The 19511-nt window shown below is 35.8% G+C and overlaps 1 protein-coding gene across 3 annotated transcripts in view; it reads right to left on the bottom strand.

Annotated features, from left to right (window-relative positions):
• Positions 1 to 19511, bottom strand: part of arhgef12b (Rho guanine nucleotide exchange factor (GEF) 12b) — an 83210-nt gene that overhangs the window by 18280 nt on the left and 45419 nt on the right. For all 3 annotated transcript variants that reach the window (XM_081365605.1, XM_081365603.1, XM_081365604.1), the window contains 17 exons: positions 15601 to 15699; positions 15190 to 15239; positions 13785 to 13842; positions 13427 to 13620; positions 11843 to 11962; positions 8630 to 8758; positions 8417 to 8542; positions 8248 to 8340; positions 6085 to 6195; positions 5806 to 5898; positions 5677 to 5719; positions 4807 to 4939; positions 4556 to 4693; positions 2606 to 2638; positions 1394 to 1511; positions 1194 to 1299; positions 82 to 288 (listed from right to left, as the gene is read on the bottom strand). In XM_081365605.1, the coding sequence (XP_081221731.1) occupies positions 82 to 288; positions 1194 to 1299; positions 1394 to 1511; positions 2606 to 2638; positions 4556 to 4693; positions 4807 to 4939; positions 5677 to 5719; positions 5806 to 5898; positions 6085 to 6195; positions 8248 to 8340; positions 8417 to 8542; positions 8630 to 8758; positions 11843 to 11962; positions 13427 to 13620; positions 13785 to 13842; positions 15190 to 15239; positions 15601 to 15699 (1851 nt within the window). The remainder of the gene's footprint in view (positions 1 to 81; positions 289 to 1193; positions 1300 to 1393; positions 1512 to 2605; positions 2639 to 4555; positions 4694 to 4806; positions 4940 to 5676; positions 5720 to 5805; positions 5899 to 6084; positions 6196 to 8247; positions 8341 to 8416; positions 8543 to 8629; positions 8759 to 11842; positions 11963 to 13426; positions 13621 to 13784; positions 13843 to 15189; positions 15240 to 15600; positions 15700 to 19511) is intronic.

Genomic DNA, 19511 nt, shown 5'->3' on the forward strand with positions numbered 1-19511 from the left:
AATTGATTTTATTTTCTTTCATTTAAATCTGATAGTGGACCACAGACACTTGACAGCAATGATTCGAGAAGCGTCTCTCACCAGTTTCAGACTCTCGGATGATGCCGTCTGTGCCCTGCGCTGCTGGAGCGCTGTAAGGAGGTGACGTGACCAGGGCAACGCTGCCATCTGAGCCCTCACTGGACTGACTGCCCCGTATGAGAAGAGACGACCCGTCTGTCTGCTCTCCAGTGCCCAGCGGCAGCTGAGGCTTTGTCAGACGCTGCTTGGAATCCAGAGCCTTGGTGACTGCAGGGCGAGAGACAGAGAGAGAAGAAAATCAGTGTCAGTGCTCGACGATAAGGACAGCTGACAGAATTGTCATAAGTGGATGTAAAGAGTTGGGACAAAATATATATAATAAGCAGAAATATATTTAATTCAGTGAAGAATATGCAGTCTTTTTACTTTCTGTAGTATTTCTTACCTGAATACTACTGTTAGTCCTATCTGAAAAACTTATTTATTCTATTTGTTCTATTGTATTTATTTTTACCTGCTTGTGATTTGTTTATTACTGACTGTTTATTCGTCTTGCGTTTAAACTTTATAATAGTTGTGCTAGGAATTTTTGCTACAGTATTGAAAATGAAACTGAGAATTGTGAAATTTCACAGGTATCAAAAATGTTTGTGTTGTACCAACAACAAACAAAAACTATACAGCAGTAGTAAAATAATCCAATCCTAAATGGTAAGTGCCTCTTCAAGTCTCTTCAAATAGGTAGTTGCCTTTAAAATGGTCACAAATAGGGAAGTTACAAAAACCCACAATAACTTCACAAGGAACTGAATTATACCACACACAAATTTCACCATAACAAAAACTGAAACAAATCATTTTTTTTTCTGGGAAATGATGATAGAATTTATTTATTTTTTTAGCCCTTTTAAGTTCACTTATAATATTCAAGTTCAAGATGTACACTAATATTGCATTTCTGGAGTAACGAAATTAATGGTTAATTTAAAATATATCAACACTCTGTTAATAATAACAAAAAAGTCTGTGTCAATTAGAGCAGAAATAACAGAGGAAATATCTTAGTCAAAATGGAAGGCCTGCAAATATTTGTGTTGGACGATGGTGGGCCTTTGAGTCAAAAGGTTGAGAACCACTGGTGTGACCATTCATTAAATTAACCATCAACTTACGTGATGAAGCATCAATCTTGCTCGGCCGTCTCTGAGGAAAAACGTTAGGAAACCTTGTTTTCTTTGATTTCTCCTCACTTCCATCTTTCTCAGGCTTTATACTTTTCTGATTAAGGAGCAAAGAGACACTGGTTTAGTTTATTTGGTTTCATTTGGAGTCATTTGGAGATCAAGAGATGATTTTTGCTGAGAGGTTGTACCTTTATCTTAGGGAAAAGATTCATTAGCTTGGGCTTGTGCTCCAGCCCTCGAGTAGACTCCTTCCCTTTTACACCGAGCTGCTTCATATAGGACAGTATGACAAACTGCATGGTGCTACTGCGAGAGAGAATAACAGAATGAGAGAAATTTAAAGGGATAGTTCACCCCAAAAAATGAAAATTCTCTCATGTCGTTCCAAATCTGTAAGCCTTTCGTTCTTCTTCAGAACGCAAATGAAGACATTTTTAAATCTAAGAGAGTCCACGCAACTAAAGCCTAAATTCAATATCTGTTCATCATATCAAGTGAACGTGTCTCTTCAGAAAATTTACACTAAACTGCTCAAATCATTTGGATTCGTTTTACAATCTCTTTATTAACTTTTTAAAGCGTCAAAGTGGTAGTTTTAAAGGTATGGAACTACATGGGGTGAGTAAATGAGGACAGATTTTTCATTTTTGGGTGAACTAAATTCATGTTAGGTTATTATATCTGTATAAATACCCAGGTGTCAGATCATTCAGCCAAAACTCACTAGCTAATGCTGTTGTTCTAATCAATCTTTTGACTTAAACATTGTAGTTTAAAACTGACTGTGTCATTTCCAGCAGGGGGAGCAAGTGCTCGGTTCAGTCCATGTTGAAACACTTTACAGTGCGCAGAAAATTATTCTGACAGCTAGGACCCCAGCCGAAGAACTTACAAAGCTGTTCTCACAAACACTTACAAGCCAAACAGATGACTTGTACAATGCGTAACTGCAGTCAGTGCCAGAGCAGAAATAGCCCTCACAAGCTCCTGTCAGAGGCTTCATGAGGCTCCAGTCTCTTGTGAGCCATCTGGGCGGACACACAACGCCTCAGTCCCTGCTGCTGCCACCCATATGTGCTCCTGACCGATCATATGCTGCAACTACACACCACTCAAAAGATTGCAGCTAAAACTGGTGGGAAGGAAACTACAGTGCTAGTGTGTTTTGTAGCTAGGTTTGCCTTTAAAAGCTTATTAATACCTTTTAATACTTGAAGTTTTCAGCATACTGCTTAATGAAATTATGTAAAACTGTACTGTTTTTTTACTAAGTACTCATACTTTTAGTGTGACGTTGGATTTAGATTCAGCCTATGAGTCTGGACAGTGTTTCGGGGGTTAATTCAGGGTGATGTAATATGTCGTTCATGGAAGAGAGAGGACATGAGAATTCCCCTTACCACTTATCTTCCTCTGTGGCCTGCGACGTCAGTCTGAAACAAAACATAAGTTGCATTTATTGAAGTGTGAAAAAGACAACTCTCAGTTTTACATCTCATTTGAACAGCATCTTGTGTAAAAATGATTCACCCATTTTGGTTTAAGTCTAAAGATATTATAACAATTAGTTTAATGTCAATGCTATCATTTTAGTCTAAGTTTAATCTTAGTCAATCTTTGGGTCAAATGGGATTCTGTTGTGTCCAATATAAGCGTAAATAATGACCAACAACGAATATGCCATATGTGAAGCCTTCTTAAAATAATCTACCATTCCAAAAATTTGGTCAAAATGACATCACTATTCATTAAGGAAGTGAACTCAGATAAGATAAATAAAAGCTTATTTTTTTAACTTTATCTTTATTTTTGTTACATTTATTAATCAGGAACAGGCTTAAAATGTCAACCCAGTTGTGATGATTTTGTAAACAATGCCAAAAACCAGCATAATACCAGAATGAATTTCTCTGGTTCTAATAAGTTCATTGAAGTGTCAAGAACTATCTTACTAATTACATACACAGTTCTGCTAAGTTTACATATTGAACTGCTACAAAAGCAAAATAAATAAATAAATAAATAAATAAATAAATAAATATATATATATATATATATATATATATATATATATATATATATATATATTTATATATTTATATATTTATATATATATATTTATATTTATATATATATTTATATTTATATTTATATATATATATATATATATATATATATATATATATATATATATATATATATATTGAATGACCAGAATATTGGAAGTTAGATTCAGAGTGGCTCAGCAGAGTTGTGTGGATTCATTGATGAATCACAATGTAACACGGGTTGCATGGTGATGCTCCAGAGCAATGTCTTTGAATATCTGGCGAGAAATTTAATAATATATGCTTCCCAAACAACTAAAAAGTTGATATGTAAAGAAGAATGATCAGATGTTATTTTTCAACAAGACAATGCTCCAGCCCAAATTGTTTAGCCACCAAGAAGTGGCTTGAGAACAAGTCCATCAGACTCAGTTTTGGCATGGTCAGATTTAAACCCTATAGTGAATATTTGGCCTCACATTAAACTCAAACAAATCGAGATAATTTTTTAACTAATCATGAACTGCTTGAAGCCATTAACAATAAGAGGAACAACAATGGCTCTTTTTCCTGTAAAAAGCTGTCTACAAGTTTACCCACATGGCTTTCACATTTAAAGAAAACAATGGGGAAGTCTATTCTGTGCTAAGTTACTTTATAAATATATAAAATGAAGAGGAAGAGCTGTGGCAGATTAAGCAAATAAGCAAGTTTGTTGTAGGTCATCAGCATAACAATGGTAGCTGAGACTATGACAGCAGAATATATGACCATGGGGTAACAAGTAAATATTGAAAAGAAGAGGACCAAGAATAGAGCCCTGTGGGACACCCTGAGTGAGAGTAGTGGAAGATTTAGCCATAGTTATGAGTAAACAATTAATTGTCTATCCGTGTAAAAGGATATAAATTATGAAAGAGCAGTGCCTAAGATGCCTCCAGCTGAAATATGAGAAATAAGTCTATTTTTTAAATAGGAGAGATCATATATATATATATATATATATATATATATATATATATATATATATACATTTATTTCAGTAGTACTGACTGATAAAGCTATTTGACAGTACAATAAATTTTAGGTAGCTTCTTCTGAGCAGTACAAAAAAAAAACTTTTTTAATAATGCTAAGCATCTTAAAGATTCTGCAAGGGCTATGTAAACTTATGAGAAAAGGGGTATGTAAATGATAGTGATCTGTAGTGTGTGTGACCACCAACCTCCAGACACAGAGACAATAAATAAAAAAGGACAAGTATATTCACATACATATGTCAGCAACGATATGTGCACTTACAGTACATCCTCTATCTTGGAGATGATGTGCTCTGCACAGGATCGTTCTTTTTCTGGAGCCACACGGTCTCTCATTCTCTCCGTATCCAGACGGGCTAGTTCCGCTTCAGCCAGCGTCAGACCCATACTGCGCTTTTGCCTGAAACATACAATTAATACATGAGAGAACATACTGGAGGAGGTGGTTTCAACTGACACTTGTGCTGATACATTGGAGTCGTTGAGTGTGTGGATTAGATGAGTGCATTTTACCTGAAGTCTTCTAGGTTCTTCTGAATGTCAGGTAGAAGTGTGTCCTGCAACTGCTGCACGTATTGTCGGTGGACATCCTCTGAGATGGGCTCCGGCCTCTTCCGTTCTGCATTAATTGAGTGTGCAGTCCGCTCTATACTCACGCAAACGCATAAATAATTCAAATGAGATGGGTGACTTATTATATAAAAAATAAAGATGCGATCTAATGGTAACACTTTACAATAAGGTCTTACTTGTTAACATTAATGTATTAACTAACATGAACTAACAATGAACAATACATTTGTTACAGTGTTTATTAATCTTTGTTAATGTTAGTTAAAAAATCCAGCTGTTCATTGTTTGTTCGTTAGTTCACAGTGCATCAACTAATGTTAACAAATACAACTTTTGATTTTATTATTAGTAAATGTTGAAATTAACATTAAGATTAATAAATACTATAGAAGTTTATGTTAACTAATGAAACCTTATTGTGATGTGTCACCGTTATAATATTGGTCATTTATAGGTTATCAGTCATAACAGGAAAATAATCATTGACTTATCAGTATCAAGCAGAACATCAGTTCATCCCTATGATAGAGGAATGTATTGGTAACATCCTAGATTAATTACAGATATCAGCATAACATCTGAATTAGCAATGCCCCACTTAGTCAGACAAGCCCCATGTTTAATAGGATTTATCCAAGTAGGAACTATCACTGGATCAACTTTCTTGTTGGTTCTAAAACATTTCAATGAAACAATGAGATTTTAAGTTGAAGGTCGGGGTTTGCACAACATTCATAACTATCATTTCCATGAATGCTAAAACAAAGTGATTAAACAATGTATTTCAGATTTTTAGAGGTTTGAACTAACCCAGATCAGTGATGATGGATTCAGGTACTGTTACTTTCAAGCTCTGTTTAAAAACAAAATACAGCTTAGTCAGAGATCACATCATCTATGACAAGCTAAAGAATCTGAGCCTATCGTAAGGTCCCTCACAGCTGTTTTGTCTATGAAGAAGGTATCCATGAGGATTCGTCGTGTCTCTTTGGAGCTGGTCTGTTTGTAAAGTTCAGCATAGAGGTAGCACAGCTGTGAAGTGAGAAGGGAGATGAGAGGCGCTTTAGTGATGTGACTCATCTGATCTGAGACCAAACTATAAGCATGCAAGAGAGATTCATGGAACATGGAAAGTCCTTTATAAACATTTTGTTAGATGCCTGGAAATTCCAGGTTTGTGTGAGAGGGTTTGTGGGTAAGAGGGGTGATCGATCTCACCAAAGGCGCAGGGTCAAACTGAGAGACCACATGATGGATAAAAGCTGCCAGGTGAGCAGGCCGAGATTTCAGGAGGTCTATGCTCTGAAAACAGCTACACTGGCCATTTATCTAGAGACAGAGAGAGAGTTATTTACAGTACAGGCAAGCACAAATTCTTATATTATTAGACTTTATGATTTAAAGGCAAACTTAAATGTGGTATTGTGAATGTAACTGTGTAAAGGTTTTTGCTATTTACCATGAATAAATGCTATTCCAAAGTCTAGTGAGCGTCATTATAAACTGTCTACATAGTCTGTTATCTTCTAAGGCAACATCTATCCTTAAAGGAAGCCTCATAAACAGCATTGCCTATATATCCCAAAACAGTTGACTCATATTACTACTGTATGAATGGGAGAAACTGCAACACGCTATATGGTGGAATAAGTTCCACCTTCTAAATAAAAGTGCCAAACACTGTGTCACAGCTTTGGTTCTCATAGAAACTGGTAGTGTCCCGAGACTAGCGCTTAGTACTGCACATGTGCATTGGATAGACCAACCTGAAATATGATTTTTTTTTTCTAAAGCTACCTGTATTTGAGCATAAAGTAAAGTAAAATTTTCCAAACAAAATAGAAATGCACGTGATAGGGAATTTTGCGTGAGGTCGAAAGATTTCCCAGTCCAGATTTCGCAACAGGTTCAAGTTGGTAACACTGATTCGACACGTTGACCAACAGAAAACAAAGGCTATGTTCACACTATCAGTCCAAACCCAATTATTTGTTTATTTGATTTGTGTGCGGCAATCGTTTGTTTTCCGGAATATCTGCTGCACTGTGTTTTTATGACAATGTTGCGTTGGTATGTCTATGGCAAAAAAAAAAAAAAAACAGCGACATGGAGGGATTTACAATACAGTTGTTGTCTTAAAACGTGAAAATGTGTAGCCGTAGCGCTTGACTACTATGTGTGTGGGTTTGTTCCATGCTGCCTTCTCCATCTGTCTCAAAATTCAAAAAGGTGTGTAGACCAGGATTTCAAACCACATTATGAACTTAGCTTCAAATGGATTTGTAAAAATGTTATTGTCATTTGATGTGATTTTTTTGCCGGATTCCAATCAGATAAGCACAAAAATCGTATTTGGACAGAACAAGTATTAAGTGACTTATTAGCGGTGATTCATGCATTAGTACACTATTGCCAATAGACAATGGAGTACTGCTAAACATACCAAGTACTGCTTAGTACAGCCTTCATATCAGAAGCTCACCTATGATGCCTAAAAATGCTATGTAGGGGCCCTGATATACTTCAAGCGAAATTGAACGAACTGATGTGACATAATATAGAACAAAATCAAGCCATCATTTTGGAGTTTGTTTCGAAAGTTGAAAACAGCTTGGCAAAGCAAACTACGGAAAAGTTCACTGCAGCTGGTAAAAACATTCGTACTACAATTGGTCCATAGATAATAAGTAGATGTGCTCTGTGCCTCTTCCTTTTTCATTTCATTCCTTCTATTCAGTCCATCGAGGTCAGGTGTGAGTAAAAGCATGAACATATTGGAGAGTTTCTTTATAGTAGAAATTGAAGTTGAAAATCTAATTGAAAGTCTTCTCATGTTTAACTCTTTCCCCACCATTGACGGAATTTTCTGGCAATCAATGTTTTCACTTATACGATAGGGGGGTGCTATTACTCATCTTCTGAAAGAGTACAGAATCTCCCGATGCAAAAATAATAATATAACATACGTAAGCTGGAACAATCATCAAATTTTCAACACCATATAAATCAAAACTGCAAAACGTTACTGAATGAAATGTCGACCCAGCAAGAGGTATAGGACTGTGAAGCTTTGTGGGTGTTGATGGACTCTACGTTTTAATCATCCTCCTTCTCTGAGAAAATCAATAATACCAGAAAGGCGAGGACAGTGCCCAGCATATATCTACATCTTCACCAAAACACTGCTCCCAACAGACTGTTCGCTAACAGCTGAAAAGGAGTAAAACTTATTTTTACTCCTAAACGAAGAAGAAACAAGAACTACGGCATGAGTATATCGGGGCCTTAGTCACTAGTGTTTGGAGGAGAGCCCACAAGTACAAAAATACAAATTGACAGAAATAAACATACAGAGTACAACCAAGCCACAGTCACCCCTACCTGTTCCTGCTCTGTGTCAAAGTCTTCGTCCTCAGCACCAATAATGTGTGCAACCGGACGAGAGGAGGGGCTCCCCATACTCGACTGAGAGTCCTAAATGAGAAACGCACAATTTTTGCACAGCTCTGAGAAACTACATATAACTCCAAGAGGTCAAGAGGTCACTCACAAGATCAGGTGTGTCTTCGGCGTCCGGTGAAGGACAGGAGTTGAGGCTGTCTCGGGGTGTGGTCTTTGGGCTGTGGCAGGGGGTCTCTCTTTGGCATGGGCTCTCCGGGAAAGGACTAGGAGTGACCTGCATGGAGCAATTGAGAGCAAATGTCAATTACATAGAGGAACCACAGATCTTCATTCAAGTAATGTGTTCGGGAGGTGTACTGACAGGGGTCGTGATATTGTTGGTCCACAATGGCTCCGTTCCAGCATCACCCTGCCAGGAAGGGGGTCGATCCAAATCTCCCCCGCCATCCTCCAGCTCTCCTTCACCTGGCCTTGGAGATATTGAGCCATCCTACAATATACACAAACTCTCATTATGATTGTAACATCATGACGTTTTGTTAGAACGTGAAGTGTAAGTTTCCACACCACTAATGGTACTGAATAGCATCGAACAAAATAATGACTGTAACTGAAGGCATTATTTTATTTTGCCAAGTTTTAATGTAAAAAGTTTATGTAAAAGTTTATGTAACTTTTCTCAGAATAGTTTTACATCCAGATTACAAGAAAAATAAGTAAAACAGAAATACTGAGCAAGAAAATCACTGTATGTTTGTAAACACTGGCATTTCATTTGGTCTCACCAACCTCGCAGAAATCATATACACATATATATAATGCGTCATCATAACCAGACAGTGCGTCAAAACGCGATAAAAAGTGGCTTTTTCATGTTATTCAGTTTTTGTCCTAACCAGTCGTGACAGCAATGCATCAAGAGATGGGGTTACAGTAAAGTTAAGTCACCTTTATTAATACAGTGCTTTATACAACAGATTGTTTCAAAGCAGCTGAACAGTGATAAACAGGAAAATAATATTTATATTTTTTAATAGTTTCTATGGCGTTTCGTTACTGATAATTTGCTTTGAGATAATATTGAAAAGGTTACTTTTTTCAGTCATTTTATTATGTACTTATCAATCAGCAGTGTGCTTGCAGAGAGAGACTCTTGCTCATGCTCTTCTGATTGGCTGAGATTTGTAATTGAGTTTGCAGCATCTTGTAGCTGTGTCGTATCTGGCGTGGACAGACAAACTGATTGTCATTGTAATCTTATCGCGTCTGGTAAAAGCATGGTGTAAGACTACATCAGTGTTATTTTAGTATCATTGATGCTATGATTGTATTGATATATTAGTTTGTGTTAATAGTTGGAATTACATTTAATTTTGGTTAAAGTTTTAGTAATTTTGTTAGATGTTTTAATCATTATTTTTAAAATATGATTGTCTATATAGTAGGGCTGTGTATTGGCAAGAATCTGGCGATACGATACGTATCACGATACATGGGTCACGATTCAATATATTGCAATATATTTCGATACTGTGCATAAGGCGATATATTGGGATTTTTTAAAAGTAAAATATATTAAAATATTTAAAAAAAAGAAATGATGTGCATAAAAGTCAAAGAAGTTTACTTTAGGTAAACAATTCAGTACACAGAAAATCAAACTGCCAGTTTGGGCTTGTGGTTTACAGGTTCTTAGTGAGCAAATGTTTATATGCTCAAGTAGGCCATAATAAAAGAAAATAGGTACATAGCCCCTGTCACAATACAAAACAACAACGTGAACTGGACGAAAATGAATGAAAGTGGATGAAAGTGAACAAAATAAATGTGTCATATATTGAAATCAAGTTTTATGTGATAAAAGATTTTAAAAGAACTGGACGCGCGAATGAGGCGAACCGCGCCGCACTAAACGCCTCGTGCCGCAGGACCTCCAGACGCGCGTAAACGCGTCTTTGCATTGACTTAACATTGCAATCACTCGCGCCAGATGCTCTCTTCGCGTTTGATGTGAACGATGTGAACGATGCACGCGATTACATTTAGAAATAGACAAGCTTTGTTTCCAAATGCACCAAGCAAAGATATCCTTTCAGTTGTATAAACTTTTATAAAACCAGCCAATATAATCACAGTAAACACATCCAAAATGAAATATTTAACATATAGGCTATATAACAACTGCACAACGTCTAATTTGTAAACAAAATGATTTACGCACTAAATCCAGCATAAACTCCGGCACAATTTGCATATGTTTAAACTCTCAAGGTAGACATCACATCCCGAACCTCACAGCAATTGGCTGCCGACTGCGTTTTTCGCTTGATATTTGTATAAAGGAACTGCCCAACTTTTTGACGCTCTCGGTCGCTCTCAACGCTTTCTCCGGTCCGCTGTCAATCCTAAAATGTCCAGTGGACACGCACCGTTATAGGCGAGCCTGGCGAGGACACTAGTGGTGCGTCTCAGCATAGCTATCTATTGGTAGGGATTTAAACAACATAAACGTGAACCACTGTCTTACGGTCTTACCATGAATATTTTTGGACGTAAAAAAAAAAAAAAAAAAAAAAAAATCGATATTGCGTTTTTGAAAATCGATACAGTATTGCAAAATAAAATATCGCGATACTCAAGTGTATCGATTTTTTCTTACACCCCTACTATATAGTTTTTTATTGTTTTAGTTTAGTTATTTCAGTACTTCACTTAAAGTCACCATGAAACCAAATTTGGCCATTCTTTTTTTAAAATTTTTATTAAATATTGCAGCTATAAATGATTTTTCTGTGCACATCATTATTTATTTATTTTTAAATTCATGTGCCCTCATAATCTTTCAAAATAACTTCCCCTCCCTCTTGCAACGACATTTCTTCTCTTTTCTGTTGAAATGTTTTTCGGTGCGAGGTCAGGACAATCTGTCACTCACATTACATCACAGCAATAGCAAACCACAACGATCAAATTATCCAATCAATTCCCTATGGACAAAATATTTTTTTCCTTTTTAAGAAGCCGTTTCACTTGAATATGAAACGCAATAGGGAAACAATAGGGAGCACTTCTGTTTCATGCCGGCTTAAAACTAAACAAAAATGAGAAATGTTGCTTTGGCAACATTGAAGCTGAAATAAAAAGCTGAAATAAAATAAGAACATTTGTTTTTATTTTCAGTTAATGTTTATTTTATAAAAAAATTGGTTTTAGTTGATACATAATCTGGACAACATTAAATGTTCAATTGAAGCTGAACCAGAGATTTTCCATTGTCACACATTCCACGTGTTTTACTGATGAATAAAATTTCACGTTACTTATTTTTACATTTAGGGGAAAAAAGTGATTGTGTGAATCTCATGAAGAAAAGTCTCGGTCATATTTCACCTCACACGAAAACAAATGTGATCATCATATCATGATGTCCAGACAAAATCATTTTTAATATTAAATTAACATCTACATATCTTTTTTTTTTTTTGAGGTTTTAAAATCAAGAATTTCTCTGAATCAGAGGAAGGGAGCATGTGTGTGGGTTCGGGTGTGTGTGTGCACGTATATGAGTCTGTACCTGTCCAGTCCCAGTGGGCTTGCTGAGCTGCTCCTGGTGCTGTGGAATGTGCTTCTTGGCGTCCTGGTTTTCCTTCAGTAGTTTAGGTGTAGGGTTCCTGCTGTACTCCTCCGTCATGGCCTGTAATTTATCGAACATCACAGCAGCTCTGATCATTCACACATCTCTTGTTAGAGAGGATGTGAGAATGAAGACAGACTCTGTCACAAACATCACATGGTTGATAAATGTACACTTATGTGTATGAGCTCAATGACAGTGCTAACCACACATGAGTCAGTCTATAATTATAGCTTCAGTTCTGCAAATTAAGACATAACTTTCCCATGGTTCAAAACCAAATGTGTGCTACATAGGTCTACAAATATTAACAGGTTGCAGAACGGACACTGCGTGTGTTAAGCAACTGTGGCAGCAGCATTGCAAGTAGTCCTAATCAGCTTAATCACAAAATCTTTTATAATAATAAAATATATTTCTTGAAGAAACAAAATAATTGATTAAATAAAAAAATAATAATACACATCTAAATTTGTAGATTTTAATAGTCCACTCAATAACCAATGTACACATGTTTAAAAGTTTGTGGTAGGTAAGATTTTTTTGTAACACTTTAGACATTCTACTAACTATAAGTAACTTTGCAACAACATGTCAACTAACTCTCATAAGAGTATTAGTAGGCTTTGTGCTTAATATCTGCTAACACTTTAATTTGATGATCCACCAACAGACATGCAACTAAGTAACTTTGCAACTACTTCAACTTATTCTACTAACCCTAACGACTAACAGTCAACTAATACACACTAATGCGAGTTATATGACATGTAGATACAAAGATTCTTAATAAGTTAGTATAATGTCTAAAGTGGACCACCAAAATAAAGTGTAACCAGATTTAAAACATTTAAAAAAGTATAATTTTATGCTCACCAAGATTGCATTTATTTGATCAAAAATACTGTGTTAAATATTATTACAATATTATTTTTATTAAAATAACTTTTTTTAATATATTTTAAAGTGTAATTTATTTATGTGATGGCAAAGCTAAATTTAAGTGTCACATAACAGAAATAATTTTAATATGCTGATTTGGTGCTCATGAAAAATTTCTTATAATTATAAATGTTGAAAACAGATGTGCCATTTATAATTTTTGTGCAAATAGTGATAAAAAAAAATTCAGTATTTGATGAATATAAAGTTTAAGAAGAAATATTTTGTAACATTACAAGTGTCAAGTGTTTTCTGTCGCTTTTGATCAAAGTGTTCTTGCTGAAAAAAAGCAAATCTGATATCAAACTTTCGAAATGTAGTGTATCCTTTAAACGGTTATGAGGAAATACTCAATCTAGCAACCCAGAAATTATTTTTGTGTAGAGCCACAGCTCTGTTATCTGTCCGAAACACTCTGTATGAAAGCATGTGACTGCTGTTGTATTTTTGCTGCTGTGATGCCTCAAACACACAATGAGTTACTGTAGTAAAAGGCTTACAGTTCTATGATAGAAAAAGAACGAGGGCTGATGGAGATCAAGGTTGTTTTTCGGTGATCTGAGGACAAGACTGAGTTCTTACCCATACAGGCAGAGGGGTGGGTTTGCGCTCCGAGGGGCTGGGGGAAGAAGAGGAGCGGTCTGGACCGATGGGCCCCGGGGAGTGAGGGGATGTGAGCGAGAAGAGAGACCCCTCCTCCACCTCGCCGTCTGAGAGGGGGATCTGAGGCAGGCCTGGCGGTCTCCCCAGCACGGTTAGGGCCACATAGGAGCCCGCTGTAAACACACACACACACACACACACACACACACACACACACACACACACACACACACACAAATAGATTATCTGTACAGAAAAACCAACAACTGCACAGTATTGTTCACTTTAAATGTGAATAACTTCAATTAAAATTCAGTGAAAGCCACAGGCTACTTACATTTTATTAGCTTTACAACTTCTACATGATTTGAATGTGTAACTAATGTCCCATTGACCTGGATGAAAAAAACAAACAAACAAAAAAAACACATAAAACTGATTAAATTCATAATGATACTCAACATTAAGAGCAATATTGCCAGTTACTTTGTCTAATTCTGCACCAGCAACAAAAATAGTGCCAAAAATGCTTTTTATTTAGCTTGTTTATGAGTTTTGCACGACCAAACTACATTTCCCATTATTCTCTATGACAGCATGATAATTATATATATATACACACAGATAAAGCATAAATTACAAACCAAACATAACGTCCTTTAGATACATCAATGCTCCACTAAAGCTTCCTGTCTTTGTTGGGTAGTGGAAATGAGAAGGCCCAATGTGTCTATTTTATTCTGACAGAACTGATGTGAAGGTACACAACAGCTCAAAAGTAAGACTTTTTTAAACAAATAATAATTTTAAACAGCAGGGACACATTAAATTGATCAAAAGTGACAGTAAAGTCATTTATAATGTAACGAAAGATTAAAAAAATCCTGAAAAATGATTCACAATATAAAAACACAACTGTTTTCATCATGGATAATAATAAGAAGAGTTTCTTGAGCACCAAATCAGCATATTAGAATGATTTCTGAGGGGTAATAATGCTGAAAACTCATCTTTGTCATCAAATGAATAAATTACATTTTAAAATATGTTCAAACAGGTATATTAATTTGCAATAGTATTTTACAATAATTCTGTTTTTACTATATTTTCGGTCAAATAAATGCAGCCTTGGTGAGCACGAGAGACTACTTCACTGAGCCCACACTTTTGAACGGTAGCGCATGTCACATCATATTTATGACATGTTAAGATTTCCGAACTCTTAAGTATGACCAGAGAAATATATACATCTATTCTTCTTTATTCCGCCAGCAGGAGGCAGAACACGGCACCCGAGGCATCCTGCCGACATCAGGTGAGCCTGTGAGAGAGCTTTTTTGTACTGTAACCTCAGGGCTTAAAGATTTTTACTCGATTCATTCCTTTTATAACTGCTTTTATTTTGTGCTTATTTTCTATGCAAAGCACTTTGAATTGCCATAGTGTGAAATATTAATTCCCCTCTATGTAAAGCATTTTGAATAACTGTTTTAATTTTCCTTTTATTTTGTGATATTTGTATTCCTTTCTATGTGAAGCACTTTGAATTGCCACAGTGTATGAGATGTGCTATCTAAACAAACTTGCCTTTTGCCTTGCCTAAAGACACAAGCCCAAATAACAGTTTCTGGGGTTGGTCATACAGACTACGCTCATTTTTAACTGAATCTCAAGAAGTTATATTAAAATCTACTAATAAATCTGAACTTCATCACAGTGGAGTCCCTGACGGTCATCATCACCTTTATGATCCGGTCGCCTGTCTGAACACCAGCTCGCATGGCAGCTCCATCTACATGCAAAAGAAGAGAAAGAGAGATCATGCAGTCAGCTGGCATGAAAAATATAAGTTCCTTGATCTGAAACCGTCATTGTGCCATAATATCGCCACAGTACAGAGTAAGAATGATCACAAGTAGCTTGAATACACATTTCCACTGCCTCGCTGTAGTTACTGGTAAAAGCAACTATGTATTTAGCACTGTCAGTGTCGTAATTATACCGTACTGTGTAACACAACTGGATAATTATCTAAGGCTGGGTAGTTAAAAGAGACAAGTGTGTGTTTAAGTCACTCGTGAAACTGCTCTGCATGTGCATGCTATGGAGGGCAAAACAAGGACAATGAACAACACGGTTTGTGTCTTTCTTACCCTCTTTTACAAGCTGTACAAACACAGGGTTATCGCCGCTCACTGTCAGCCCAAAGCCATTCTCATCTTTCTGGATGATGACACAACGCTGCACAAGCCCTAAGAGACAAACAGACAGAAAGATAGGGGGATAAAGGAATGGAAAGATATGGAGGGTGCAGGAGAAAGGATGAGGACTTGGTAAGTAGCACTCAAGGAGCTGCATAAAGAAGAGTGTGTTATTCCTGGTCACATACAGTATAGTGGTGGCGTATGTAAAACCAGACCAAACGGTTGAGAGACTGTAGGTGAACGCAGCGAAAATGATTTCTTAAAAGGCCTTGAGCATGCCAGATGCACTCAGTCATAAAAGAGCTTTAGAAACGACATAAACAACAAAAACCTGTTTCTTTTCTGGCATGCCAGGGACTTCATAGGAAGTCTATGTGAGAAAATGACTTGTAAACGCAAACATACCCTTACTGTTCAAAAGTTTGGAATCGGTATTTTTTTATTATTATTATTAAATGAATTATTTAATTCAGCAATTATGGATTCATTTGATCAAAAGTGACAAGACATTTATATAAAAAAATAAATAAAAAAACCTGATTAAATAAATGCTTTTCTTCTGTTCTTTCTATTCATCAAATAATACCCAAAAAGTATAATGGTTTCAAAAAGAAACAGAATAACTGTTTTCAATGTTTCTTGAGCACCAAATCAGCATATATTACAATTGCATTTTAAAATCTATTAAAATAGAGTACAGCTTTTTTAAACTGTAATACTATTTCACAATATTACTGTTTTACAAATAAATGCAGCCTTTGTGAGCATAAGAGACTTCTGTTAAAAACATTGTACTGACCACAAACTTTTGAACAGTATGTGTGAATGTGTGGAAAATATGCTCAAGGAGAAATAGGAAATATTTTAGATATCAAAGTCAAGATGAAACAGAGTCTGCGACCCATTTTACTTTTGTATTAAGAAGTATTTCCAAGAGAAACAAAATATTCAACAAGAAAAAAAGTCATTATTTTCAATTAATATTAATAGAATATATCAGAGGGTTTAATGGTGTCAGAGTAGGAGCAAGTTATTGCATTACGATGAAAAATTACAAGAATAATGTGAAATTGCTAAATCGCAATTTTCATTAAGATCAGAAAGGTGTATTAATAAAGTAAATGGGGTCAACTTTGATTTCAAACTGGCATAACCTTACAATACTATGAAAATTATATACTGTATTATATACTTTTGTACATATCATAAATTAAGTGCAAAAAATGAAAGTTTATAATAATGAAATGAAAACTATGAGCACTTACAAATAAATTATTATGAAATAAATCATAAGACAGCAGGAAAGAGTTACAACATACAAAACACTTGTGCACCAACTACACAAATTAAGATTTATTCAGCCCAGATACTTGTTTATTTTTTGTTTAAATTTGAATATTTTAGTGTTTAAGCATATTGTTATTCCGGATCTGCCAATGCAAATGTATAGTAGCCTACAGAAACTACAGAATGATTTATGCCTTAGCGGACTGGTGTCTTTTAACAGTTTTTACATGGCCACTGCTTTTGTGAAGAGTGGAAGTGTAAAAAAAACACGTCAGATAACAAGTATCTCACCAGACTGGATCAGCCTGCAATGTGTTTACATGAAGCGTTTGGTGTAGCTCATAAGCCATTCATGTGTGATGGCTACAAAGCGGATTTCTCCATTTGTGCTGCTAACACAAAAAAACACATGCACTCGCAAACACTCGGGCTGAGTGTAGCCATTGTATTGGACTTGATAAACCTATGCACTCCAAATTTGTGACAACCACACTCAATAAAACAGGACTAGACGACCCGCCTTTGGAATTGTATTGCTTTATGGATGTGACATCTGTCCTAGATGCATCTTTCAATCCACTTGGAAGTTGTTTGAAAGATTACTCCTCGTTCTCATGCATTATTATGCATGTCTTTTGTTTTATTGGTTGTATTATATGTGCAATTTTTATTCATTTATACATTTTGTATAATTATTATTACATTAAATTTAAATATAAATTTTGACTTAACACAAAAACATATTTCTAACATTTTTGTGTACGTAATCTGAGTTGGTTATACAATTGTTATCCTAAATTTTGAGGCAAAGTAAACTGATGCACGAAAACATTCGCACAGGTTTTATGCGCAAAAATAAGCATGTATGCGTGGTTAGTAGACAAGACCCCCGTGTGAGAAAACTAGTAAGTTGATTGTCAAAATACTGTATGGAAATGATGTGCTTCTTTTAAATTAAATTCTTAATGAACAATTTGAGCTGGGTGCACTTGGTCAACTAACCACAAAGAATTGGCTAAATAAAATGTTTCAAGCATCTGTTCATTCATTCTGTTCACTTAGATCAAGCAGATGGCTATGAAGTAAGATTAAAAGAAACCAAAACGCATGAACTCACTATATAATAGATAAATAAAACAGGCAACGTGTAACAGAGAGAAACTGTTGCAAAAAGGCTAAAGTGTTTGAGAAAAAGGCACAGCACGTTACCCAAAGGACCAAGCTTGTTGACGATTAAACAGATCTTTGAGTAAATCCAAATCCACCAATTTACAGCCCGACACCAAAACATGCTAAAAGATTGTTGCAGGTTGAGTCTGATAGGCCGGCGGGCACAAAAGGGAAAGAATGAGGCTCTCACACACACACACACACACACACACACACACCCCACAGCAAAACTCCAGAGCAGCGGCAGTGACCCAGTGACTCTTACCGCAAGACTCTGGCCTTCCGTCGGCTACTACACTCTGAACAGGCAGTTCTGACAGCAGAAAACATGCGGCACACACACACACACACACACACACACACACACACACAAACAGCAGAAAACAGCAAGAGAAACAATACGATTATGCAACAAAAATCTCATTAAAATAAGAAAAAGTAACTGATATGAAGTTGTGAAGTTTTGTATGGAGGAAATCTGTGGAGTTCAGCCGAATTTATCACATTTGAGTTTTTAAACTACAAATAAGGGGGAAAAGGGACATTTTTAAAATAAAATCTTAATAATTAATAATTAAATAATAATAAAAGAATACATCTACATTTTTCTTATTCCAAGTATCACTTCAGTTTTTAAAATGTCACACTTGTACCAGATTTGAGACAGTTTATCCAAAAAATTACATTTCAGATATATGCTGTTCCTTTGAAATTCATTCATCAAATATTCCTGAGGGGAAAAAAACGGTCACAACTGTTTTCAACATTGTTAACAATATATATTCCTTATTCAGCATATTAGAATGGCTTCTGAAGAAGCCCCAAACTTCTGAAGGGTAGTGTATAAATTGTATTGATTTATACATTTTGTATTCATTTGTAATAACACCATCCATATTTCCATCAGGACATTTTGAGTCGGTTGTAAATTTATGGATACACTTTATTTTAAGGTGTCTTTGTTACAGTGTACCTTCACCGATTTTTAACCCGCTTTGTATGGTTACAATTTCGTAGTATGTTTACTCGTTCTCCATGTTACGTGGACTGAGAAATTCACATTTATTTTTACAGCTCCAGGGCTTTTGTGAAAACTACAGATTATACTTCCACATTTTTGTATCCGACAGTCGGATCGACAGAGGGTTATTAGCAGAAAATATTATGGTAAGGGTAGGTTTATCACTGAAAACAGTATCGTACTGTGTTTACTCTTTAAACAGAATTATGGTAAAAACGGAACACCATGGCAACAGCTTTCTTACTGATTCAGTTCGATGTTTTGCTTCAGGTGGTTGTCCGGAACTGACAGTTTTCCCTTCTGGCCTAAAACGGTGTTCGTGGTAATCCCGTTTGAAATGCTGACTGAGTTTGAAATTTTCATTTTGAAAATCTCTAAATAT

Source organism: Scardinius erythrophthalmus (assembly GCF_964197995.2).
Source record: "Scardinius erythrophthalmus genome assembly, chromosome: 5".
In the NCBI taxonomy this organism is placed as follows: Eukaryota; Metazoa; Chordata; class Actinopteri; order Cypriniformes; family Leuciscidae; genus Scardinius; species Scardinius erythrophthalmus.